General features: G+C 40.4%; 2 protein-coding genes across 2 annotated transcripts in view; one reads left to right on the top strand and one right to left on the bottom strand.

Annotated features, from left to right (window-relative positions):
• USP7 (ubiquitin specific peptidase 7) overlaps positions 1-14,067 on the top strand; it is a 107,955-nt gene extending 93,888 nt beyond the window's left edge. Inside the window, exons 21-31 of the mRNA XM_019540090.1 lie at positions 1,180-1,280; positions 2,588-2,741; positions 4,366-4,433; positions 5,666-5,774; positions 5,900-5,977; positions 6,395-6,495; positions 7,670-7,769; positions 8,621-8,740; positions 10,704-10,775; positions 11,095-11,185; positions 12,650-14,067. Coding sequence (XP_019395635.1) covers positions 1,180-1,280; positions 2,588-2,741; positions 4,366-4,433; positions 5,666-5,774; positions 5,900-5,977; positions 6,395-6,495; positions 7,670-7,769; positions 8,621-8,740; positions 10,704-10,775; positions 11,095-11,185; positions 12,650-12,756 — 1,101 coding nt within the window. The 3' untranslated portion in view covers positions 12,757-14,067. The remainder of the gene's footprint in view (positions 1-1,179; positions 1,281-2,587; positions 2,742-4,365; positions 4,434-5,665; positions 5,775-5,899; positions 5,978-6,394; positions 6,496-7,669; positions 7,770-8,620; positions 8,741-10,703; positions 10,776-11,094; positions 11,186-12,649) is intronic.
• A 7,409-nt stretch (positions 14,068-21,476) lies between these two features.
• The window catches only part of LOC109313554 (lipopolysaccharide-induced tumor necrosis factor-alpha factor homolog), a 33,444-nt gene continuing 27,508 nt past the window's right edge, over positions 21,477-27,412 (bottom strand). Inside the window, exons 4-5 of the mRNA XM_019540169.1 lie at positions 24,525-24,684; positions 21,477-21,958 (exon numbers count right to left, since the gene is read on the bottom strand). Coding sequence (XP_019395714.1) covers positions 21,850-21,958; positions 24,525-24,684 — 269 coding nt within the window. The 3' untranslated portion in view covers positions 21,477-21,849. The remainder of the gene's footprint in view (positions 21,959-24,524; positions 24,685-27,412) is intronic.

The raw sequence follows: 27,412 nt of genomic DNA, 5'->3' as shown, positions 1-27,412 counted from the left end.
GAGTATCAGTAAAAACCTAACTTTGAACTAGCAGTTAGAAAATGAAACAATAAAGAATTAACTTATCTACATGGAAATTCTGTATTGTTAATAATTGCTAACATTAAATCCATGCATGTTCCCTGGGTCACCAGACAGCAGAGCTGCTGCTGCTGCTGCTAGCAGGGTTGGTCTGCATACTTTCCATGCCCCACCTCTGCATCTGCAACTGTCTAGACTTGTCTCAGCTGCGGGGAGGAAATATTGCATTTTCCCTTGCCTCTGCCAAATTATGAGGCACCACGCAGGGTTTGGGATTCCCCACCCCCTTTCCTAAGTATAGGAGTAAAAAATTATTTGTAATGCTTTGTTTTACTGGGATTTGAACATTCAGGGAAGCCCTTGCTACTATAGGAAGAACTCTGATGTTGAGTGCCTGCCATATTAGTAGCCATATTACTGCTGTCTCACAGGTGGCTGGGGGAAGAAGGGAGAGAGGGTTAGGTACATACAGAATGTTTATACTCACAGGCAGAACTGCTACCATCTACTTCCATATATGCACTTGCAAACTTAAATGTAACTTAAAATGTGTAAAAGCTTCTTCTTTCAGAGGGGTGATCGAGGATCACAAAAGATTCTAACACCCAAGGTGATGGAACCAATGGTGCCTATATCTTAGTAATATATAGTACCTACCTGCTTTCTACTGTTAAATTGTATATGCTTAATACTTCTAGTTTAAAAGGAAAAGAGAGCGTGTTATTATGAAAAGGTTACACCTTGCTGAAAAAAACAAATATTGCTTGGATAGTCCGCAATTCAGAAAGCTATCCAAGTTGAAAACTGTCTTTAAAGTTTGGAAAATATTTAGTACCTAGCCACTATTCAAATATAATGAACTATGGTATGTATGTATTCAAACTAGTAAGAAGAGAGAGAATTTACTGCAAAATCATCAGTAGAACTGAACTATCCATCTCCATCACAAGCAATGAAGTTTATGAATTAAATATAATCTAAATTAAAAACATCACAGTTCTTACATACTCCCATTTATTTACATTTGAAAGAAATTATGCAGTATCCTGCATCATTATCTCTTTGCCAACTACCTGTTTACTATTTTGTCATTTACTTTCTCTGCACAATCAAAAATGAGCCTGATTTTTTCTGTGTCTTTTTTGGTTTTTACTGCAGGAAGTTAAACCCAATTTAACTGAAAGAATTCAAGACTATGATGTATCTCTTGATAAAGCTCTTGATGAACTTATGGATGGTGACATCATAGTGTTTCAGAAGTATGTATTTTGAGAAGATGGCTATAATTATGTTTACATTACCTGATTCACATTAAGTGAAAGTTTCTATTTAGCAGTGGTTTACAAATAAAGTGTAGCTTTCTAACAGCAGACATATTATCAGCAAATATCTATTCACTGGTTCAAAGGGGGGAAATAATTAAACTACTAAAGTTGATTAGCTATCAATTCTGTAAGAAAACCCTCCCTAAAAAACTGATCATCAGAATGTCTGAGTTCTACAGCTTTGCCCTGGAAGCCACCATAACTCAGAAGCTGCAAATCTTTGGTGCAGTTCAGATCTTAGTCTCTATATTGTCTCGTACAGAAAACTCTTGACTTTTGGGAGCTCCTCTCAGACTAAACTAAACTGCCTTCTTTTTTTCCCTCACTTGTACCAACACGTTGTTTGTGCTCTGGCCTGCAGTGAGTAAATGCTCCTGATTTAAGTGAACGTGCATTCTAGAAGTTAATGGGATATCAGTACTTACTGGAGGTTTCTCCAAGGCAAAAGGATAACCCTGCAGTTTTTATATCCATTGAAGGGATCTTACTTAACCTTGTTGGGGCTTTAAATTGGCATTTCTGTGCTCTCACTCCTGGTCACACCCAACTGTGTTGCTCTGTTTTTCTCCATGGGCTGACAGTGGGTGGAAGCCAGCTAGTCTATCTTCAGCACTCTTACCCCAGATTATGTGAGATGAATGTATTTCTCATGTCATGCCTTGGAACTCGCATTCCCTGTTGACCCAGTTGGTGTTATGCACCTTTGGCTGGCTGCTGACTTTTGGGTAAGTGCACAGCTTGTACCCTGGTGCTATTCCTCTGCCAGAGAAGGGGTACCAGTCAGTAGTGACCCAAACCAGTGACTAGACAGATGGTTCACATCTGTGATTCAGGAGCTGCTATCCAGCCACTGTGCAAAGTAAACAAAAATAATAAAATATAGTGAATACATCAAAACGTTCTGGCAACATAAAAGGCATGTTGCCTTTCATGGGAGGACGGGGGGGAAGAGTACTATTCAAATGCCCCTCTGGAACAAATGGGGTTGGCATGCTACCAGACTGGCAAATAAGTGAGTATAGAGTGTAGGTATGCTAGAAGCCCTGGCCCAGAGCAAATATATTTGAAGGGTATGGATCACTACCGACTTTCTTAGTTCTACTGTGTACAAAAGGTGGCTCTGAAGATTTCCTTGCTTCATTTCTATATTTCTCAATAGTGTCACTTTACTGTAGAAACATGCAAAAGCCCTAGTTATTTGTATTTGTGTACATAATGGCATAATTTGTCTATTTTTGTAGAGATGACCCAGAAAATGACAACAGTGAGCTGCCAACAGCAAAAGAATATTTCAGAGACCTTTACCACCGTGTTGATGTAATTTTCTGTGATAAAACCATCCCCAATGATCCTGGATTTGTTGTTACTTTGTCCAACAGAATGAATTACTTTCAGGTGTGTAGCTTGTGTTGTAGCTGTCTGTTTTAGAGCATTTATTGGTCATCATTAGGGGCCACAAAGGATTTTTTCTTTTCTTATTATGTTTGCTACTGGCTTCTGAAGCATTTTCTTACTGTCCTCTGAGTATTGGCACGTTGGCCACAGCTAAAGTTGCCGGTTTTGGACTGGGCTCCTCTAATGCTTCTACTGCTTCCCTGTCATTGCAATGATATGGCATTGACAATGCCATAGGCAATGCATGCTTTACCTGTGGCATGTTATAGGATGTCCTTGTTGTTCTATATGATTTGTAGTTATGTATGAGTATTTGAAGTGGTGAGTTTGGCATTCCTTGAGAAAAGGATGGCCTGGAGATGTAGGGGACTAGAGGCTGTCTATAGTCTACCATTCCCATACTTGTCCTTTTTATTTCTCATTTATGTTTTCCCCCTTTGCAATGGTAAGTAAAATCAGATAGAGGAATAAAACCAAGTTCAGATTAATTAGTGGGTCAGGATAACACTTTCTGTATTAAATACTCTTAAAAATAGTCTTTTTTTTTAGGTGTGGACTGTTTTCATTAGCACGCTGTGAATACTAATGGAAACCATTCCAGCTTTCTTTCTGTACTTTCCAACAATGACATTATAGAGATACGGACATCATAGAGTTAAGAAAAATTAATTCAGTTTAAAGATACTTTGTTTGTATATCCCCCCATCGGCTTTGGTATCTGAAAATAAGGGTTTTTTTGTTTTGTTTTTCCCTGACTTCAGTATCCTAATCAATTGTAAATATTCTTCAGGCTAAATTTATGCCGTGTTTTAAGTTCGTAACTGAACTAATGGTACTGGCAAAGGCTCACGAAAAGTATACATTTAAAATAGTCAAAAGGGAAAAGTACTGAAATAATAATAATTAGCAGAACTATTGTTTATGTTTTAGTAGAACTACTGTGTTTTCGCCAAAATAGATCCAGATCACGCCCCATAGTTGTGTTGTTTTTGCAGTATCAAGAAACACTGAAGGATGCTAAATTTATTTTTGCCATTGAAGATGGCAACTGAGAGCATCTGCATGCATCAGGGAGCAAATAAGTTCCATTTATGATCACTATTGTGATTATATCTGCTTCAGCAGTCTGTTTCCTCTTTTGTCCCCTGAATTGCTAATTCTTTTATACCAGTTGTGATTGGAGAATTAATATTGTGGTGAACTATGCGTTGCTTGTGATTTCACAAACAACTCATTTTCCCCACAGCTACAGTAATAAATTGAAGGGTGAAGAAAACAGGCAGAATTATTTCCAATTTTCCTACAAGGTATTAAGGTCTAGGATTGTTATTTAATAGTTTACTCTTTTATAAAATGGGAGCAAATAACACTCTCCTATGCTAGGCATTTAATGGTTATTGTACAAGATCTAGTAGGATGTCGACCATCTTGAAATACTAGAGACCTCAGTTCCTGAATTCGATCACCATTAGTGTGGGGATTAGGTATTACTGTTTTTCTCTCTCAAGATTCCCTGAGCCTTACAGAAGGTAAATACAACCGATATTATGCATGACCAAAGACAAATCAGTAGCATAAATGACTGAAGTCATTTAGAACTTTTAAAAATATTTTATTTCCACAGGTTGCAAAGACAGTTGCACAGCGACTTAATACAGATCCAATGCTACTACAGTTTTTCAAGTCCCAAGGGTAAGATGAGTTTGTATAAATACAATGTTTTAGTTTAAATTTGTCACTTTTGTTTAACGTATCTTTAAACTGATTTTAACACAGGGATTGGCTTAGTAAATGCCTTAATTATTTAATAGCATCTCCCATGTTGTCACAACTAAATCTTTATTTTCAAGAACTTTAAATGGACATTCAGTTGCCTGTTATATGAGTTGTGTAATATTGTAGACCAAAATAATATATAACAAGAGTATTAATCTAGATAGCTGCTTAACACTGTGCTATATAAAACTAGCGCGGCAGATATATATATCTTCTTCTGAGTAGGTATGGGTTTGGCATGCATCTCTTTGCAGCAGTTTGTCTGGCTTAGTGGTGCCCAAACTTTCAGCACCACACACCAGATGACTGATGTTGAGTGGGTCCATGGACTGGGATCCAGTCTGTGGGCCAAATCTGGCATGCATGGGGTCAGGGTGGATCTGCCATGTCTTGAATCTGGCCCACTACCACCATATTGTGGATGGGGCCTGGAAGCTCCCAGCCTCCTTTGCGTGCTCAGTGCGGCCCTGTGACACGAGCCCCCCATGCAGGACCATGTCATCTGACCCATAGGGCTTGGAAATTTGGTAGTGTGGAAGCAGTGGCAGCATTAATTGCTATCAATTTAGCCCCCATCGCTAAATTTCTGGGCCTTTAGGGAGCCCCGCAGGTCAAATGACATGGCTCAATGGTCTGGATCAGGCCTGGTATAGTGAGTATTTGGCTTCTGCTGATTGGTACAGATAGTTTTGTTATATTATCAGAGTTAGTAGGACACTGATTTGACCATGCCTTTCTAAATAAGGTGGTAATCAAAAAGCAAAACATTAAAAGTGTTTTCATTTTTATTTATGAGTAAGGCCATGATATATTAGGTTTATTGTTGGGCTCTGTTTGCATTGCTAATATTAGACTTCAGGTCTTTGGTTTATAATGGAGAGGAGTACTTTAAAAGAGATGGGGAGGAAAAAGTAAGACACCCAGCTCCTCCTGAAAGTTGATGCGATTTGTGCTCATAAATACATTAATTTAAAAAAATTGCCTGAGCTCTATAAACACAACGCTGTAAAATTTGGACAACGGTTTCTTATCCTCTCAAACGTATAAAGTTTCATTTGTATAGACAACTAAACTTTATATTCCTATTGGTTATTTACTGTGTAGTGAAGAATAATGAAATGATGTTTATGTGGTGTTTTCTTCTGTAGTTATAGGGATGGCCCAGGTAATCCTCTTAGACATAATTATGAAGGTACTTTAAGAGATCTCCTGCAGTTCTTCAAACCTAGGCAACCTAAAAAGCTTTACTATCAACAGGTAGGAAACTTCATTGTTGCAGGGTGGGGGAGGAAGCAGGAAAGGGGAAGGAAAATGTGATTGTCTTTACAAGCCTGTTTTAAAGTGTGTGTGTGGGTTTTGTTTTTATTCCTCTCTTCCCTCAGCTCAAAATGAAAATCACAGATTTTGAAAACCGGAGAAGTTTTAAGTGCATATGGCTAAATAGCCAATTTAGGGAAGAGGTGAGTAAAGTGGCTACGGCTAGTAATTTTTTTACAAGTTTTTCATATATATTTTATATACATAGTCAATTTTATAAAACATTTAACAATATATTGATAACGTATTGTACATATGTGATAATGATTAAGTATACAGATGTTTAATTTTTTTAAATGTTTGTGCCACTTAGAAATTTGGGAAAAGTTGCATCTATTATTCTCTGGGTAACATCCTAAATATGCATATTGTCACTAACTTACAGTTCCTAAGAATAAGGATTGGAAAAAACAAGGCATTTTTTGGGCATATGTTTGTTAGCAATAAAATCTGTTTTTAGGATTAGCGTGAAAGTCAGAATTCAGCATGTTCTGTCCTTTGGTGTGGTTACTAATGTTTCAGTTTCTCTAATTGTTTTTTTTAATTTAAATATTATATAGGAAATAACGCTATATCCAGATAAGCATGGGTGTGTACGGGACCTCTTGGAAGAATGTAAAAAAGCTGTAGAACTGTCTGAGAAAGGTTCAGGGAAACTAAGGTAAGTACTGCTGGAAAGGATATTGATTTTCATGGATTTGACTATTGATTTAATCTAAACAAAAGCTTTTGGGGTTTACAGTATCATGAAAATCAAGTGCAAATTAACAGAAAGTCTGGTGTTATGAGTTTAAAACCTGTATTACAAAGGGCTCCAGAACATCTAATGCTGGAATTTCAATCAAAGTAAATAAGTTGCAGTTGCATAAAAAATCCTTTACTCTTCCATTGATTAAAAATATACTGACATTTAACATGTTTTGTACTTGCCAGTTTGGACAGTCTATAAAATTATTGTATTTTCTGGCAGCTTAGGCCACTGACTTTTCAAAGTTTCAAAAAACCCATTGTGATACAATCTCAGAAAACATAATTTACAATGTCAGTATACGATGCAGATGCATTGATTCTTCATAGGGGTTGAAACTATTTCCTGGTTATTGAAATTCTGTGGGAGTCCTGTTGGTAGAAGCATGTTTTTAATCTAGTAATAAAAGGTTGGGCAGGTTTGCGCTTTATTTAGAGCAGTTTCTCAATCTTTTTTAGCCTCAAGGCAGCCCTCAAAAATGCCAGCTCTTAGTCTTCACTCATTTTGTACTTCAGAAAAATAATACAGCAGTTTTTCTGTTGCAAATAACTCAAAAAGACCACATCAGGGCAGGATATTTTTAACAGTATGGATTTTTGTTTGAAGTCCCGGGGTTCGCCTGTTCACCTAACAGTGGTAAACATGTGGCACACTTGAAAGGATCTCAAGGATCCTCAAGGTGCCACAACACCCTGATTAAGCATCACTGCCTTAGATGCTAATTAATAGAAACTATATACCAGTACTAATTTTAGTTCTGGTTGTAGTAATATGTTCCAATTTTATTAGATCAGTGGTTATCAAAGTCAGGTAGGCCTAATTCTGCAGGGTATGCAGTGCTTAGCCAAGGGGCTTATGCCTAAATTTTAATAATGGTGGTGGAACTCTGGGTTGGTTAATACATGAATAAAGACATTGCTGCACATTGATATCCGTGTCAACACTTCCTAAGGAATGAACACGCAAAGAGGGTGTGTGGGGTGTGAGCAGCACTATTTTACAAGTAAAGCAATATGTCGCCAGAAAAGTTTGAAAACAACTGTATTAAATAAATGTTACACTAATTCTTTTCTTTTCTTTTTTTAAGGCTGCTAGAAATTGTAAGCTACAAAATAATTGGTGTCCATCAGGAAGATGAGTTGTTAGAGTGTTTATCACCTGCAACAAGCCGAACGTTTCGAATAGAGGTAAATCTTAAGCAGCATGAATTACAATGTTCAGATTGTTCTCTTCTAAGCAAACTAGCTGACTTGCGTGGTAACTTTAAAACAATTCCACTAAAGAGGAACTTAAGGTTCTTTAAACATGTAATGATTTATGCCCAAATGATTTTATGAGAGAAAATGAAATCTGCACAAGGAATAATCCACAGCCATTAGCTCCTCATCAGCAATTCCCAGGTTCATGCAGGGCTTGTGCTGTAAATTTTTGTGCTCAGGACCTAATTTCCAAGTTGTAAGCTTGTGCTTGCCTGCATACTTTTTCTTCCTTCCTTTTAATTGGGGAGTTATGTTCAGTTATGTTTTTGAGCTAGATAACATTTTGAGACTTTCTTTCATGGTTCAAGACTTTCTTTCTTTTACTTAAAATAATTGAAGCAATCAGCACTTAACTTGTATCAAAATTCATAAGTATGGAATGATATTAAGCCATAAGTATAAATTTCTCACTGAATAGAAAGGAGGAGTGCATGGGGATATTGTCATAGCCACCACTTACAAAAAACATTTGATTTGTGAAGTCTCTTCGTGTGGCAAGGAAATAACTTCATGTTGAGGTCTTGCATCCTGGCTCTGTGACAGAAAACCATGAAAGGGAGCTAAAGGGAAATTGCCTCTGATATCCATTCCTTATTCCACAAACACCCTGAAAAAAATGGCTCTTAAATGACCTTTTGTCACTGAAATCCCTTTTAGTTTAAGATATGTTGTTTGGTTGGTTATAGATGTTAAGACTATGGATTGATTATGTTTTTACATGTTAATGTTTTCTTGCCAGTTTTAGCCTATCATGATCATAGTTCTGTATCTGAATTTAGGAAATCTCTCTGGACCAGGTAGATATAGATAAGGAAAATGAGATGCTTATCACAGTGGCACACTTCCACAAAGAGGTTTTTGGAACATTTGGAATTCCATTCTTGTTGAGGATACACCAGGTATACTATATTTCCTTCATTCCTATGTAGGATTCTTCTTTTTTTAGTGTCTTCATAAATTTCTGTACAAAAAAGTAGAACACTGATGCCAAATATATATGGTAAAATATAATTCCTATAGAAAAGTTTCTCAAACTAGTCAGTTGTGAAACTTGTTCTGAATCCATTCCAAACTGCAGAAGAAAATGTGTGGGAGAGTGGCTTATGACAGTGGCGCTCAACCTTTTGCGCCTGTGAACCAAATGAATAGGGCAGGTCTGGTCCTCTTGCACCAGGATTGGTCCATGGGGCCCAACACTGCCCCTTCCCTGCCCCAAGCTCCAGGAGTGGACCCTGAGGCCACCTCTCCTGCCCCTGAGTGTTAAGGTTGGTTCTTGGAGCCCCATGCCACCCTCACCTTTGGGATTGGTTCCTGGGGGCCTAGTTCTGCCCCCTCCCAGCCTTTCACACCAGGATAGGGCCCTGGGGCCTCATGCTGCCCCTTCTTGGGCCTGTGCATTGGGATCAGGCCCCCGATCAAGTTTGCAGGGCCCAGGGCTTCCAGTGGGTCTGGATATTTGGTAGTGAGCTGTGTCAGTGTTCCCCCATTGCCAAACTTCCAGACCTGGCGTTGAGTACCTCTGGTTTATGAATAAATTATTGAACTGCGATCCAGCAGATTAAATTTCAGTTCCTGATTTTTTTTTTTTTTAATAACAGATTCCTTGTGTGATTCTCAAATCACTTAAATGTTTCAGCTTCTCAGTTCTTCATTTATAATACTTCCTCCTTCCTGTTCTGTCTCCTTTGTATAGTTAGATTATAAACTCTTCATAGCAGAGTCTGTTTTTTAGTGTGAGTTTATATGTCTGCTACAATGGAGCCTTTATCAATTCTGGATTTGAGGTCTAATTGTAATAATTTTAAAAAGTTCTTTGTCTTAAAGTTTCTTCTGATTAGTGCTTGCCGAAGAATGAATTATTTGGCTCCGATGTGAGTTATGTGGTTTTGAAAAATGAGCACATTTCACTTTCTGTGTACCTTTTTCCAACATAACTTTGTCAGCTCTAATTCAAATGGCTTATTTCAAATTTTGTTATGTACTTTATCATCAAAGACAGAAACCATTGCAAAAGTGAAAAAGCTTGGCTTGAATTTTGAAAGTTTACTTTTATGCTTTTTTTATTTATGATTCCAATTCGGAACCATATATAGCCTTTTAACTCTAATAGTATATTAGCAAGTCTCTAGTGCCAGTCAATTAAAAATACTCCCAAGCTATTTTTTGGTTCTTATATATCCATTTTTATAAGTATTTATCTAGTTTTATAAGATTTGGTTTGAAAAATGTGTGCATTTCCACGTTTTAGAGGGAGGGTCGTAGATGCATATTTTGTATATGCATAACAGTGCCGAGTGAATATGTGCACTATTTTGAAGGAGGACCACATTTTATTCTTCCCTTTCTCTAGTTACTGTGTTACTGATGTTTTCTGGTTCAAGTCCATCATCTCTTGGGGTTTTATGGTATAACATAAAACAGATGCTTCAATGATAATGCTAATTCAGGCCAAAATAGCAGTGTGGTAGAGATGTATTTGCATAAGTGTTTGGGTTTTGTTTTGTGCTTTTTTTTTTTTTAACAGTAGCTTTTTTCTGCCTACTAAACTTCTTCCTTTATGTCTCAGTCTTAACCTGATTTAAATGCCACAAGTTGTATACCATTACAACTAAACAAGTGTTTGATCAAATTAGAGCAATATTGCAAATAAGATACTGATGGTAAACTGCGAACCAAAACTGTACATGCTGTATGTTGCCACCAATTAAATAACTGCTGTTAAAATTTATGCAATTTTGGAAATAACTGATTAATATGTGTAACATATTTGAATGCAGCATGGGAAAAGAACCATCACAACAGTCATCCAGTTCCTTTTTTTTAAAAAAAAAAATATATCAAGCTATCTTGTTGAATTGATAGGGTGAACACTTCAGAGAGGTGATGAAGCGGATTCAAACAATGTTGGACATCCAAGAAAAAGAATTTGAGAAGGTAACAGTCTAGTGGGGAAGAGTTTTCACTGATGTTTATAAATCCTAAAGTTAAAAAAAATCATAATGCAAATCAGCCCAGCTAATTTATCAGAAAAAAATAAGATTCAGTTTAGATCAACTGTTGCTGGGATTGTCAGAATAAGTGGCAGTAAGCAAGGAGAAAAAGTGCTGTATTAGAATTTTCAGTTTCCCCTTTCCTTGCTTGGAAACCATGTCACAAGATGAATCCATTTTCTGCTTTTTCTGAGAGGACTGTTGCTTCATTTATAAAGTTTTACTTTTATCCAAACGCTTGATAATTTTGTTCCTTTTTGAAGTTTAAGTTTGCCATTGTAATGATGGGTCGGCACCAGTACCTAAATGAAGATGAGTATGAAGTGAACTTGAAAGATTTTGAGCCCCAACCTGGTGAGTAGCTAATTGACCTGACTTTTTATTCTTTCAAACTGCAGCTGTTGCTTTGCTCTTTGTTATGCAGTCTGTTGTAAAGCAGGACTTAAAGTAAAGGAAAAAGAAGCTTTGTTGCTCTCTGTACATAATAATCAATAAACATAATCAAATGTCTGCATATATACATATATTTAACTGTATATAAATATATATAGCACATCACTCTTCTAAGTGTATAGGCTGCTTAATATGAGAGAATATGTATACATCTAAAAGCAAAATACTTGCATACTATATGTCTTCCCAAATTAAAAGCGTGTCCCCAAGTGACTGAGTATTGCATTAGACAAACCTAAAAGGAAACTGCAGTGTCAGCTGTTATTTTTGCTCTATTGTCCATCCTATCCTACTTCACATACTTGATTTCCACACTTTTCATGGAGTAATGTAAACACTGTATTGCTATATAGTGCAAGTTGCATTCTCATGAGTATTTTAAAACTAAGACTGTTCCGAACAGGTTGTTGATTTCTTACATTTCTGGTAGAGTTAACGTAGTCTCTGTATGTTGCCAGTGAATGTGAAGAATCTTAACAGGAGCAGGACATTAGATAAGAGAAATAAATGCTGTATAGAAATATATTATGCCAAATTCAGCTGTGCACCTTTTTACTAACTTGTACTTAAAGTTCTGTTCACCATGCTAGCATGGGGAGGTGCAAAGCCAGTGGAACCGGTGGGACTTGTATGCATTCAATAGTTGAGGAGGGCTTTCATTCTCTCAGGGCTTCTACTGAGGATAAAATAGCAGTTGAGAGTGAAAAAGGCCTGATTTGGAAGTCATTAATGAACTGTAGAAACAAAATTAAAAGCAGCATGGTTTATAACCTGATACAGTCAATAATGTATAATAAGAATAATAAGGTAAACTAGAATGAAAAGAGCAATGCTGAAACTGGCAATGAAAATCAGAAGATACTGAACTTGGAACTTGCAAAACAAGTTAAACATAGACTGTCTCCCTCATGCTGAACTGAACGTACCAAAGCCTTGGGTCTGTCCCAGGCTTTAACTAGACTGACTTAGCACATGTTAACAATGGCTGTGCACCTCTACACTTGACTTTTCAAAAAGTTAGCTAACACATTCTAAAAATACTTCAGTTAATCCTAATCTAGACAGACTGAAAGTGAGTGGTATGTTCTGCCACTAATTAAGTAGTGCATGGAGTTTTGGTGTTGGACTGTGGCCTTTTACAGGCATTGAAGTTGAAGGAAAAACTATTCAACTGATCAAAGAACACAGCTGTATGTTGTGCTAGAGGAAATGCAGTGGATGATGTGAAAGGATTCTACAATCCTTTTGTTGCTTTAATATGGCAAGACTTATGATGTTTCATAAATTGCCATGCAAAAGGTATTTGAATGCTTTGTACAAATGCTTTGGCTTAACTCCTGCTCCCTCTTTTCTCCCCTTTTCTAGGCAACATGTCTCATCCAAGGCCATGGCTAGGGCTTGACCACTTCAACAAGGCCCCAAAGAGAAGTCGCTACACTTACCTGGAGAAAGCTATTAAAATCCATAACTGACTCACTTAACCCATTTGTTCAAGGCAAGGGACAACAAATAAGTGTGTGTGTGCACCTTTTTAACAACAGTAGAACTTTGGTACACGTGCACTATATCTGAAGTCTTCAGCAAGAGGATTTGCTGCTGATGTTAATTTTATTTTGTTGAGGCTGTTCAGTTTGGCTTCTCTGTATCTATTGACTGCCCTTTTTGAGCAAAATGAAGGTGTTTTTATAAAGCTTGGATGCCAATGAGAAGTTATTTTATGGTAAACGTAATGCAAGGCAATTGTCAGCATAATGAGGGAAGAGTTTAGTAGACCAGTTGACATTGGCAAAATATTTGTCTGTAGTACGTTTATAGATGGCATAAGCTAGCTGGCTGCCCTTCCTGGTGCGGTATTCACCATCACAGCAGCTAGTAAGTCTTATGTTTAGACTCACATCGGATTTATTTCCTTCAGTTATACTTTAAAATGACATTTTTGTGCATTTGTAAATGCAAAAAACTCACATCATCAATAAATAGCAATCTCTACTTCATTGTGTACATTGTTGGCACTTATTCGGGATTTTTGTCTCATCCAGTTGCATAGAATCTTTTTAAATAAACTAGTTTTCATTTAATTCAGTCACTACTTCGCATCCCGTTTTGCCAAATGGATGCTCTGAGTCCTAAAAGATATTTGGGTCTTTTTATTAAATTTACAAACCTTGACAAATACAGTTAAAGTTTACTATGTTGTCTTTTGACAAATAAAATGACACTCGAAGTTGGCAAAAGCAGCTGAAAGGATTATAAATATAATTGATTTAGTTAAAGAGGAAAAAGATGGGAAAAACACAAGAAATAGCCTTTTAGCACAGAGGGCATGCTCACTAGTGTTTAGTAAGCTGTTGAATTTGTAAAAAAAAAAAAAAAAAAGAAAAGAAAAAAAAAGGAAGAAACAGAAAAAAGAAAACAAAAAAGGAAAAAGGAAAAATGAAAAAAATTAAATTGTATATTTAATGAATGAACTTGTACAATTTAACACTTGGAGGTTAATTTTGTTGGGTGAGTCTGCAAGTGAACTTCACTGATGTTGATATTCATTGTGTGTAGTTTTATTTCAGTCCCCAGACTGCTTCCTTTTCTTTTGGAGCTAATGCCAGCCGCGTGTCTAGTTTTGAGTGCAGTAAAGATAGAATCAGCAATTCACACTTCTTAATTTTACATTCTTTTTCCGTATTTTATTTTGTTTCTGTAGCCGCAGTGTACAACAACTCTTCCTGTATATTGCCTTTTTTGCTGGAAAATGTTGTATGTTGAATAAAATTTTCTATAAAATTTTACTTCGGTGAGTGATGACATGGACATTGAAGAAGATTTCTGCTCTTCCTGGAAATACAGTTTGGGAAATGTTTTCATTTGTACGGTTTTGCTGAAGATATTTTTTTCATTTTAATATTGCCAATGTATTAACTGGGTTTGGTCGTTTTGAAGTTTGAGGGGATTTTTGTGGGTGGGGGTGTTTGCTTCCTAATTTTAGCTTAAGAAACAAAAGTTCATAGGAGGGAATCATGTACAAATAAGATGAATGGAAAAATATTTTACTAGTTTGTTTGTAAAGCTTGTAATAGAGTCTTTGTAGTAGACTAGACTCTGCCTGCCTGTACAAAATTTTGTGATCCAGATTCTCAATTCTAATATTATAAAAGGTGTAAGGTAAAACCTGGAGTCTCTAAAGGTAAGCTCTCTTAATAGAGTGATAGATTCCTGTTGTATTGTGCTCCCTGTATTCATAATCGTAAGCGTTCTTAGACGCTTCCTTTCTTCCAACCTATCAATAAACATATAATAGGGGTTATATACATGTTATGGCCTTTATAATTTTTTCTGAAATTTGGTTCTGGTGGTTATTTAAAAAAAAAACAACTCACCAGAAGCATCAGTTCTTAAAAGTTTTCTTAATTTCAGTTTTTAAATAAGCTTACTCACTTTCACTTTTATTTTTAAATACTTTTGGTGGTTGCATGTTGTGTTTTTAATCATGTCTTTTATCTTTCCAGTCAAGGTAAATTATTTACTTTATTTTTGTACGTTTGAAAGTATGATGTGGAAAAAAGTGCTTTAAATGGTATGCCTTAAACAGATAATTGATGTCTTTTGATTCGTGGTTGTGTTAAACTGGCGAAGATTCTGATGCAGTCCGGAGCAGTCTAGTCCTTATTGGGTGTTTGGATTGTCTTTTAAATGCCCTCAGTAAATATCAGGATTTTCAGAAAATCTAGGTGTTCCATCCAGAAGTGATATACCTTTCTTGAACAGTAGTGTAAGTATAGTCAAATGCCCCACCTCATTCTTTTAAAAATGATTGAATGTTGACTCTCACAATGTGGTAACGTTGACCCTTAGCTAAAATCTTACTTCTTTTGGCCTTTAGGAAAAAACATCTTTTTCCAGTGTTGTCAATAAATGTTTTTTTAGTTCTTTCTGAGAGAGAGGGATGGATAGATTTTTTTTTATTTATTTATTTATTTAGGGTTTTTTGGATGTTTAGTTTCACATGCTTTGCTGTTGTGGTTATTGATAGTACTTGTGCATTAACTCTGAACAGGAATTTGCATATTAGAAGGCATTTTGCTTCTCCGACTTCCTTCTTCACTGAGGATTTTGAGGTGACTTTTGGAGTGCAAGTAGTATTCAGGGGCAGAAATCCTTAACACAACAAAGAGGAAGGCAGGGTATTATCTCAGGTGCAGTATCTTTGTTCTGTTTAATAATTTACAAGAATACAATGACATTTTCAAAATAACTAATTTGCATTCTAGTTTATATTTTATCATAGCTAAGTAACAAAAACTGACTACAACAAAAGCAATAAAACAAAAAGAAAATCATGCCATGTGCTCTCATGTTATGCAGGATCACAGCAGCATATTATAATAAGAAATCTGAATTGTTTTTATCAAAATAAAAATAATTCTATGTTCCTTAGTGCCTTTATTTCCAGAAGATCTCAAACGCGCTTTACAAACTATACAGATAGCATGAATGAACTAAAGTAGTGTGTGGGATGGAAAGTAGCAGTCAACTTGGTATACTTCCTACCAGTGCTCACTAGAGTTTTGGCTACCACCAGCTGGGCCAGCTCCTACCTACCATTTCAAAAGGTGACACATGAATCTCAGATTTATTTATTTATTTATTTTGAAAAAGACATGCAGCGCAAATTACTTTGGGAACTCAGTGAACTGTATCTACCTCAACCCTTTTCCCTTCTGAGTTGATGCTACTAGATTTGAACCCTGTAGTTCAAGAACCAGAGAGCCTTCAGTATTTTAAACCTGAGGCTTGGACCATTCAGTCTGTCCTATGGGTTTTGTGTTGGCTGCAGTAATCAGTAAGTAGATATTAGCTTTGCTATGCTTTTTATATTTAACATACACATGTTAGAAACCATATTCTATAGAAACTGTATGTGTTGTAAATAAAATAGACTAGAAAACACTGAATCTGTGTCTGTGTTCACTCATTTACTTTTATACTGGAAATTATCTTGAGTCAAAAGCTGTTGATTTTTTTCAGAAATCGTGACAGCTTGAACTTGATTTTGCAGAACGTATTTATATCTTAGATTGCAGAGTTTTTCTGAAAAACGACCTTTGTTATGTGAATGATGGAGCTGGCTCAAGAGAGACCATTGTATTTCATGGTAATTTACAGGGTTTTGATTCCTCCCTGCGAAATGAAAGCAAAGAAAATACTTTTAAATAAACAGATGCCCTGTTAGTGTTTGGTATGAAACCTGGAATTTTATTTCAGAAGGAAGAACATGCCATGCGTCTGCCCTGGTGACTTGAAAGCACAAGCGTATGGGAAACCGAGGTTCAAATTCATGCTCACTCTGTCATAGTGATCACAGTGAAAACCTCTTGTTCCTGAAGCATGGGTTCCTTACCACCTGGGTTTCCTAGGTGTAATCAGCAGGTGACAATTTAATTTTTTTTTCTCTCTTAAAAAAAATTCTGACAAAACGGCCTGCCTCTGTATATGGGGACAAAACTGTTCCAATCCATGCTTGCAAAAGGCTACTTCTAAAATAAGTGAAACAGCATTTCTTTGCCCCAACAAGCTGACTCATTTTGCGGCTTGCTTAACTACTGCTCTCATGTCATGATTATTCTGCAGCAGGATTTTGAGAAGAAGAAAATTAGAGGAGAGGTTTTAAACATTTCAGGTGAGGGTCTCATGCAAACTGCCTTGGCATGTGACATGGACAGATGTCCTCAGAACGAATACAGAATGAATGCCTCATAACATGTATAACCAGCTAAGACTTGCACTTTTCACATTTACTTTTTCAGATAATTTCCCACAAAGCTATGAAGTACAGGTGCAAATATCTGTCATATACTAACATCCTGTTGCCTGACATAATTTCATCTGTTTAATTCTGAAGAACTTATACAACAGATAAAACATAAAGCAGTAGTAGCCCAGTGAATTGGACTGAAAAATTATTCTTACTCAATATTTTTAGCATTTTATTTAAATTGGGTATACTAAAACCTCTTGGACATGTTGTTTTCTGCAGTCTCTGCTTCTCCAAAAAAAAATAATCCCTTGGGAGCTAAAATTTCTCATGCTTGAATCTCAGGCTGGAAATACTTTTATGCAATTTTTTTTTTAATGCCACTTCCTAATAAAGGCTTTGGGACGTTTACAGTAAGAGAACAAAATAATTTATAAAACAGGAGAGTAACAAAACAACTTGAAAAATAAAACAAGAATAGCATAAGAACAAGGTGCACTAAGCAGTGGCTAGGCCTAGTTTTACTTTCTAAAAGCCCACCCGAAGAAAGTTCTTTCCTGGAGGATGTCCAGGCTTGGGCTCTGGTGGGCTTCAAGAGGGAGGGAATTCTGGAGCTGGGAAAGCAACTGCCAAGATTAACCACCCACACGTTTTTGCCAAGGGAACTTTGACATACTGATGGTCAGGGATTTGGGTTTTCCGTCTCCCATGGAAAAATGGAGTAAAAGGTGCAGGAGGCTGTGGGTGGGAGGTGAAGGGCACCAGCAGGGTCAGGGGGCTGTAGGGCAGGGGGGGAGTGAGGTGCACCAGCAGGATGGGTGGGTGGGAAGTGAGGGGCCTTTCATTTTAATCACAGGTTTGGGGTGGGGGTTATGAAAGAATTGACAATTTATCAGGGAAAACCAGGATCCCTGCTGATGTTACTTGCAGGAAGTTGCTGTTGGCTGAACTTAGAGGTTGTGATAAGATGCAAAGGAGAAGGCTGTCTGTTAAGTATGTAAGACCTAAACTGTTTAGGCCTTATAGGTCAAAACCAGCACTAGAAAGCTCTTGGGAGCTAGTGCAGATGCTGAAGGATTGGAGTTGTGCTCCTGCCATTTTATGCACCAGCTGCAGCTTCCAGATGGTTTTTAAGGGCAGCCCCTGTAGACCACGTTGCAATTGTCTAGACTTGAGGTTAGAAAGGTATTGAATGATGGTGGTCAAATTGGAACCTGAAAGAGGGTTGCAACCTTTCCACTAAATGGAGTTTGTGGAAGGCCATCACGTGAAGATCTATAGAAGTATGCCAATACATTGGTCTGATATTGGATTGGCACTGATATAAAGAAAATTGGCTATATCAGAAATCGGCCTGATGTGGCGCACAAATACCCATGCGTGTGTGCAGCTGCAGCACACAGGCAGCAAGGAACACAGCTTGGCAGCGTGGAGAGCTCCGTGCAGCTGCTAAGTTTGTTGTGGGAGGGGGAGGGAAATGGTATGGGGGGGCAGAGCAGTGCCCCCCAGGGTGAGGGAGGGAGTGGGGCTAGAGTTAGGTGCTGCCCAGCGGGGGGGGGAGGTAGCTTCTGCTGCTTCGCACCACTGCTCATCCAGGAGGGTATGGTTGGAGGGGTGTGTGCCCCCAGATCTGCGCGGGTTGAGCCGGGCAGGCTGCAGCTACGGGCTGGGGAGGGGGCTGTGCTGCACTCAGGGCAAGTGGCGTAGGTGCTGGGAGGGAACTATGGGAGGGCTACAGCAAAATTTGGGGTTGCTGTAGCCCCATCCCAGTGCCACTGCCACCTATCCCAAGCCCACCCCATGCAGATCCAGGGGCATACCCTCCCCCTCCCCCTGTGTCCTCCCGGCCAAGCAGTGGGAGCTGCACCGTACCCCGCTGCGGCCCCTGGAAAAACCAGGTCTCTGTCCTGCGCCTGCCCTACCCTGTCCTGGCTGGTCAGTGCCTACCCTACCCCCATTCCCTCACTGTGGGGGGCATTGATCTGCCCCCCCCCATATCCCTTCCCTCCCCTCTCCTCTTTCACCACGATAGACTTATCAGCTGCACACACCTGTATTGGAAATCAGATTGGTATCAAGCAATATGCCTCCTTTAAAAATCAACTATCAGTATCAGCCCCCAAAATCTATCGGTGCACCCCGAAAGGTCTAGGTGCAGCAGATGATCCAGGAGCAGTCCAAGGCTGCAAACCTGAGTGACAAAGGGAGGCTGAACCCTCAATGATCAGTGTCCCAATCCTCCCCAGATCAAGTGGTCTACCCACCCCAATGCCCGTTTCTTACCTAGATTCAGTTTCAGTTGGTTCAATTGCATCCAGTCCCCAGCTGCAGCCAGGCACGGAAAAGACAGTCTCACCCAATGGCCTCATATACACTTTGAGCAAGAGAGGTGACAAGATGGAGCCTTGGGGACCCCATAGAAAAGATCTCAAAGGGATGGCGAGCATTCACCCATCAGTGTCCTCTGGGACCCCCCACTAGGAAAGAGCAGTCCTGCCAATATCCACTGGGTCCCGTAAGCACTAATCAGAACCTTGTGGTTGGCTGTGTCAAAGACCTCTGAACTGTCTAGCGTGTGTCCCGCTGACCTTTCTCCTGTCAATCTCAAGGCAATGACCACCAACCAAGGCCATGAGTTCAGTCTGTGCTATATCAAGGATAAAAGTCAGTCTGATAAGGGTCTAGGAACCTGAGGATAGCCAGATAAGCCTGGAGCTGTTGGGCAACCACCCATTCAATGACCTTTCTCAAAAGGGGGGGACTGTTGCAGACATAAGAATACCTGGCACCTTTTGAACAGGATATTTGAAGGAACTGAGCTCCCTTCTACATCTTCCCCTTTAGTTCACAGAGAGTGGAGTATGTGTGGGGGACTGCCAAATCATATGGGTCCTTTTTATTGCTGCGTAACCCATGACTTCAGTCTGGTCTGGGCAGCCACGCTTCTTTCTATTCCACTTGTAAACAAATTGGCATCCCTGAAACACCTGGTCTTGCTTCATGAACAAAAGGAGATTTGATTTCTGTCCTGTAAAGATAGTTTCTCTGTCTGCTCAAAGTGAACTTTCAGACCAAATGATGCCATTGAAACAGAAGAAACAGCCACCTTCCTGGGTTTCCCAGTGACTTAACTGTGACTACTTGATGTCAAAACGTTCAATATTCTGGCCCTTCAGAGCCTGGATAGGGATATACTCACCTCTCCACAGAAATAAAGCATGTGCTGCAGGTGTTTTCTTGGGAAGTGTTACTCTTATATCGCCAAAAGTTCTTAATGACAGAGGACCTCAACATCAGTTGGGAGAAGAAATACCTTGCAGCTGCAGTCTAGTCTTGAAGCACTTCAGGTAAGTGAAAATAATGTGGCTTTCAGTAGCTTTCCCATTATCTTTCAGGCTGGGCGAACGAGGCACTGCAGCTGACATACCTTTTGTGGGACCTCACCCAAGATGCTACAGCCAAGGGACATCTGTTCTTGTCCTTCTGTCAAGGTCCTGCAGCTCCTCCCTAGAGCAGGCCAGTTGTGGAAAGCACTGCTTTGTAGTAGTTTTGAGAGGGCTGCCACCTCAAAGAGCTGAACTAGGTCATTTTTATTATTTATTTATTATTTAATTAGTTTTCTGTCCCAAGTTTGAAACCCTGCCATCAGGAGTGGAGAGCAGGGTCCTGCAGGCAGGCTGTGCAGCCCCTTGCTAAAGGCCATCTCCCCCTTCAGAGGGCTGGGCGCTGGTGCTCGGCCCCCACGGGGCTCTTCCCCACCCGCGTCTGACAGACACAGTAAGAGCAACGGGGTCTTCCCCACCTGGCACCGAGCCCAGCCTCAGCTCTGTGGTTGGCACCTCACCTCGGGCCCCGTCGGCTGTGCTGTGCGAGAGCGGCACTTCTGCCCTGCCTGCGAGGCCAAGGGGGCACAGCCGGCCTGTGCGGTGCGGCTCTACCCACCAGGTGCTTCCTGCCCTTGCCCAACCGCCGGGGCCTTGCAGCATGGACACCGCGGCCGTTGGTGTTGGGCCTCCATGGCTAACAAGTGCAGGGGGTACAGTGGCTGCCCCACGAGGGGGCCAGGCCAGGCCCTTCCCTGGCGCACAGGTGCATCCCTGCCGCGCTGCCTGCAGCCCCTGGCACTTGCAGGGGGGAGTGAGGAAGCGGGGCAGGCACCAGCAGGGCACCTGGGCCACCCCTACAGCATAGTGCACCTCCCTCTCATGCAGCAGGGTGTGACGGCCTGACACTTGGCATGGGAGCGCAGTCATGAATATGGCCACCCTTCCCCTGCCAAAGCCTCAAGCCCTGGGTAGGGCTGCAACCCCTTCCACCCCCGCATTGCAGCTGGGCCACGTCTCCTCCTCCTGCCCCATGCAGAGGGTGTTGGGGCTTGGCCACAGCCCCTTCTCTCCCTGCAGGGCTGGGGCAAGCTCCTTTCCCCCGTGGGGCTTCAGTAGGGCCAGCTGCCTCCCTCTGCCCACCTCCACAAGGCTAGATGGTGCCCACCGAGCACCAAATTGGGGACACCACCTGGATCCGGCCTGTGGATGGACCGGGCATTGCCAGTCAGGCCCACCAAGCCAAAAGATTTGAGCCCCTGTAATTTAAAGCACGAGCATCTAATTGTCGAAACACAAACTTGAGGCAAAAGCCAGAGAATTATTTGTAAAGTGCTTTCCAAAGCTATCAGATGCCCTAACAGCTCCCAACGTGCCAGCCTGACGGGACTTGTTGTGGGCCACTTCAGCCTATTTCCAAAAAATGCATTTATCTGTGAATTGTTGGCATCAGTAGCAAAAGCAGCGACTTGGCTTTAAACAGTCGCACGGGTTTCTTAGATCCTTTTGTATCTGAAGATATGAAACTGGCAGCGTGGGCAGTAGTGGTCCACATCTTTGCAGGCCTTCAGTACGAGCGGTATGAGGCAACAGCCTAAACAGCACCTAGGGCCAAATGGTATATGAGAGAGGTATGCAACAGAAGAAAATTTATGATAGCACAGAGGCCATGAAAGGCAGTGTCTAATTCTTTCCTCTTATAGGCATAGCCTGAGTGGCAATTATTGCAAATTAACTGCTGTTGCCCCAGGGAAAGGTGTAATTTTAGGGGTAAAAACAGACATTGGATTTTTCTAGTGACAAAGCCTTTTATCCTGGTTCATAGATTCCTAGATTGCCAGGGGCTGGAAGGGACCTTGGACCCAATGATCTGCAACCCTGCCCCTGCCTCCCTCCGCCCCTTCCGACCTGCTGTAGGCAGGAAGACAACTGGGGTCAAGTGACCCCAGCGAGGTGCTTGTCCCACTTTAAGTACCTGTGAAGTATTTTAGGATAAAAACAGACATCACATTTGGGTCAGATTGTCTTAGGTTTTGACTTGCATCAAAACAGATGTGGGACAATAATTTACCCCAGTAGTTTGAAAGGCAATTAATTCAAATTGGCTATGACTATCCCAGGACAAAGAATTAACTCAGATACTTCACAGGTACTCAAAGCGGAACAATGGGATTATAGGTCTGTAGGATCCCAAATTACAAGGCTTTGTCCTGAAAGAAATCTGACATCTGTTTTTAGCCTGGCATAATACTTTTTCCCAGGACAACTGAAGCTAATTCGTGGTGATTATCCTTCATTCCTGGGACAAGCTAAGTGTGTAAGCCAGGCAATTATTTGGGCTGAAGGACCACTTAGGGAGTTTTTTTTCAGCTGTCATGGGCCAGGTCAGCATCCCCTCCACTTCAGCAGCTCGCCAAAAGCGAACAGCAGACTGCGGCTTTGCCCCAAGCCCCACATTGTTACTGCCCTGCAATCTCAGGATCTCCATGGAGATCAACCAGGACCTGTGTGGGCAGGGGGCTCTTGGCCAGGCGGGCATTCAGGGAGCTGCATCCAAGTGGGATGGGTGGGTGGTGACTGTGGGGCTGGGGCCTGGGGCAGAGCTGGGATTTGCTCCCTGCACGCCCCTTCCCACAGAACAAGCACTTCTTGGGCAGTGGATCGTGGCTCTGCTCTGGGCCCCAGCCCTGTGCTGTCGCTGCCCCATGATTGTAACCCCGCCCATCCATGCCACTCCTGGATGTCACTCCCTGCCCACCTATGGCCCCATCCCAGCCACATGCAGGTCCCACCTCCGGTGGTGGGTGCACGGCAGACAGGCTGGGGTGCCTGGGCATCAGGGCTGGGTCCAGTGGTGGTGGCAGCCAGAAGGAGCTGCCAGGAATCGAATCCAGTCACTGTGCTGCTCCAGCCCCGCTGTGTGTCTGGGAATGGTGGGACTGGCTGCACGCATCATGGCCCAGGCTGTGCCCTGCACCTGGGCCTGGCAGGACCAAGGGACCCATCGCAGGCCAGACAAAATCATTTGGTGGACCAGTTCAGCCCACGGGCTGAATTTTACCCACCCCTGGTGTAAGTTGTGTTGGTCCCAAGTTTTGCCTGGGATCAGTCAGAATTGCCTCATGCAATATCTATTTTTACTGTTGGATACTTCACAGGTACTTAAAGAGGGGCAATGGTCTTGTAGGTCTGTAGGATCCCAGAATAAAAGGTTTTGTCCTGGAAGAAATCGAACATCTGTTTTTAGAAAACATGCCTAAAAAATGTGTTTGTGAAGTGTTATACCACTCTGAGCCTTCAAACAGACAGTGCATTTATCTTGGGATAAATCCTAAAGAAGTTTCCAAGATAAGAGATAGTAACAGTTTATCCTGGGATATTGTAAAATACATCTGTACACTTATCCCAGGATTTCATCATTGAATTAATGGCAGAAAAGCAGCACTGCATTCAGCCTCTCATGAAACCCTGATTAGAAGGGCAATGCATGTACACACCAATTATAAAAGAATTTTGTTTCTGGACAAATGCATAATTTATCCAGGAACAAATGCAACATCTGTTTCAAGCCTAAGTGATCTGGGCTGGCTTGGTTTCTGATAAGTGGAATGGTCAGAAAATAGATTTTCTGTCCCACAAACTTAGAGATTGAGAAAAATCCCAAAGGACTTTTTGAAGTTTTAAAAAAAAGAAATAGATCCCAGTAGAGCCAAAGGAATAGGGGAGACCAAGGTTCAAGTCCTAAATTCAAGTCCTTGGCTGAATTAGGTCTCCCAGCCTTCAAGTGAATGCCCAGCCATGGGGCTATTTGATCTTTCTGACACAGATGTCTCTCAGAATCATCTGTTGAACTGCTTCACTTTGTGTAAATCATCACGTTCATTCAGCCAGAGGAGTGAAAAAGTGACTAACTTTTGGTGGGAAAGAAGACAGAGCTGTATAAATTCTGTTTCTTTTGACTGGCTAATGAGAAGGTTAATATCTGATTCAATTCATCTCTTATTCACACCTTACAACTGTACTGGTAAGATCCTACAGTACAGAGCTACTCTTTGGTTTGGTCTGCCAAAGTCAATCTAGGAAGAGAGAGATTTTTCAGCTGAACTATCAATCTGGTATAAATATATATTCTGGTAATTCAGTCTATAAAGTAAAATGAACAAATGCTTACCCAGTGGCACACATCCCAGAACACAGAAGATAAGATAGTTTCCCCAGTCTATAGACAACCTGTGTAGTAATGGCTTGGCGACAAGATGGACATATTGTAGATGCTGGCTTGCTTGTAAAGATCCCTGCTACAACAATTGGAGGCTGAGACACTATGTATACTGAATGTAGAAAGAAATACAAAGTTAAATGGGAATTAGTATTACCCCTTATTGTGTCGCCTTGCCACTTCTCCCTTTTTCTCACAACAGCCACATAGCGAGAAATATATCACTTCTACTAAGGTCATCCAGCTTAAAAAAAGAAAACCAAACAGCAGTGTTTTACACTTGGCCCCTATACATGTGCAGGGAGGCTGCTCTGATATGTTGTAATTACTGCGCTCCAGTAGACTCCAGCATCATGTCCAGAGATCCTGGTTTTCTGATTTTAAAAAATCCCTAATTTTTGGTTTAAAAAAAAAGTAACCCTGAATCCACGCTTTTCCGTGATCTAAATTGAAACACCACTAATATAAAGATATATATATAATGGTGTTTCATTTTACCCAAGGGACCCAATCCTGCTCCAAATCCACATTTTCCACGATTTAAATGAAACACCACTAATATATAGATATATAGCTATATATATAATGGTGTTTCACTCATATATATATATATAGCACTTTTTCATTTTAATCATGGAAAATGTGGATTTGGAGTTACTTTTTTTCTTTTTTTTTTTTACTAAAAAATGGGGACTTTTTTAAATCGGAAAAAAACAGGAGTCCTGGTCAAGTGCATCAGCATTTCCGTGCTGAAACGTTGCGGTGGAGTGCTTTAAAGCTCATTCAATGAGCTTTAGCTTAAAGTGCCCTGCTCCTATTTTTTTTTGGCACAGGGACACTGATACAGGTGATAGTCTAGGCACTTTAGTTAACACAGCTTTTGGAACAGTGCTAATTAAAGCAACCCACCTCCCGGAGCATGTCTATAAATGCTCGCTGAGTCCAAAGCAGGCAAAATTTTAACAACTGCCAGAACTTTTTTTTTTTACCATGTTCATGCTCAGAATGAAACACTGAGGGGTGTGAAGAACCAAGAATGGAAACAAAATAACTTTGGTGCTTTGCAAGAAAACTAGTAAATTCTGGACAATTCTTATGTCATTTCCCATGTTCTGAAACATGCAATCAAACCTGAGATTGCAAAAACTTTTTCTAGTTGGTTTGCAAGAAAGCATATATTCAATGCAAATTCTTCGGACTAACAACCTTCATAGTAGGTGTACAGGTCACAAATCTATTTCTAATGTGTCTAGTCTGGACAGCCTATATTACAAATGTTGATTAAGAATACTCTTCAGGAACTGGCATACCGGATGAGCTGTATTATTTACCCACTCCTTTATGCTGTCTCAATGAGTAGTGCTAAATGATTGGGGTTAAACAGACTGCATGGAAACCCATAGTTGACATTTATAGTATAATCTCCCAAGAGAGGAAGTTTTCTCTGCCACCCAGCAATTAGTGGTTATCTTGCGTTTTTAAAGCATAAGGGTTTACATCCTGGATTTTAGAACAGGATTGTTCATAATCTAACTCTGCATGTTCTTGGTAACTGACAGAAAACCTTACAGTTTAAACAAATAAATTGAAAATTACTAGATTTTTTTAGTCAGTTCTGGCAATAGCGAAGAAACCCATCAAATTTCGTTCATACATTTGGCTAATTCATCACTAAAAAATAATGCTGACCCTCACTGACAATGTTTGGAAACTGATGCATCTGGCAGTTTCTCAGCCTTTTCCAATAAAGGTATGATTGGAAACTTTTAAGAGTATAATAATGGATATTTCTTAGTACCGCAACAGTTTTCCAGGGGAAAATTTATTCACCAAAAATGTGGCTTCAGCCATTCCAAAACTATTAATTTGACACAGGTTTTTAAAATTAGATGCATGAACTGCTAAAGAAAAAAGTGACTGAAACTGTCCCTTTTCTTAATAACCCAGGGGTTACATGTCTTCTACAGGTGTTGTGTGTGCAGATGTTTTACCTTGGACCCCTACCTCCCAGGGACGTGCCCTGACTCCTAGGCAGTTGGATATCATGCAGTAGCCTTTCCTCAAAATCTGATATTGAATCTGTCCCCCTTTGTCTACAAGACTTCAATATGCATTGCATATTGCATATGCATATCTCTAATGTGGTGATCAGAGACACTGACCTAAATTATAATCCCTGCTTAGCAAATATTTAAATCTCTTTACAAAGTGGAACAGTGTCAACAGGAGAAACTGAGAGCAATCAACTCCAAAATAGCCAGTTGGTTAAGATACCAGAGGGAGGTGGGTTCAAATCCCAGGATCAGGAGAGATTTAAAACCTGTTCTTCCACCTCTTACAGTGTACGTACATGTTATAATTAACACATGCTAACTCCAATCCCTCACCCACGGACAGGTGCCCTGCCCCCTGGTGGCTATCTTGGGACTGGAAGTCCCGCCCCCTAGTCCCTGACCTTTGCCCCCAGAAGGCTCTCCCCTTGTCCCCCAGAAGTACTCCTTTCAGCAAGGGGTTTTGCCATCTCAGAGCCAGAATAATACCAAATTATATTCTAAAAATTGAACACCTATAACATTCATTCATTTGATTTCAAAAAATATTTTCGTCCTGATTTACATGCATTTGTGTAGTATACATAGAGGTGATTGCACAGTAGCTTAAAATTGAGGTCTTACTCTTGTATATTATGCAGGACTGCGTATCGGTTTGTGGGGGGCTGTGGGTGTATGGAGATATGGGGTGTGGGTGGGGGGCTGTGTGTGGGGGTTGGTTGCTAGGTGGTGGGAGGGGGTGTTGTGGGGGGGGTCCGTGTGTGTCTGGCAGTGCAAGGGGAAGGTGTG

The sequence above is a fragment of the Crocodylus porosus genome, unplaced genomic scaffold (assembly GCF_001723895.1).
Source record: "Crocodylus porosus isolate Cpor-Errol unplaced genomic scaffold, CroPor_comp1, whole genome shotgun sequence".
Lineage (NCBI taxonomy): Eukaryota > Metazoa > Chordata > Crocodylia > Crocodylidae > Crocodylus > Crocodylus porosus.
The sequence above is the reverse complement of the archived record's forward strand: the minus strand, read 5'-3'. Positions and strand labels throughout refer to the sequence as shown.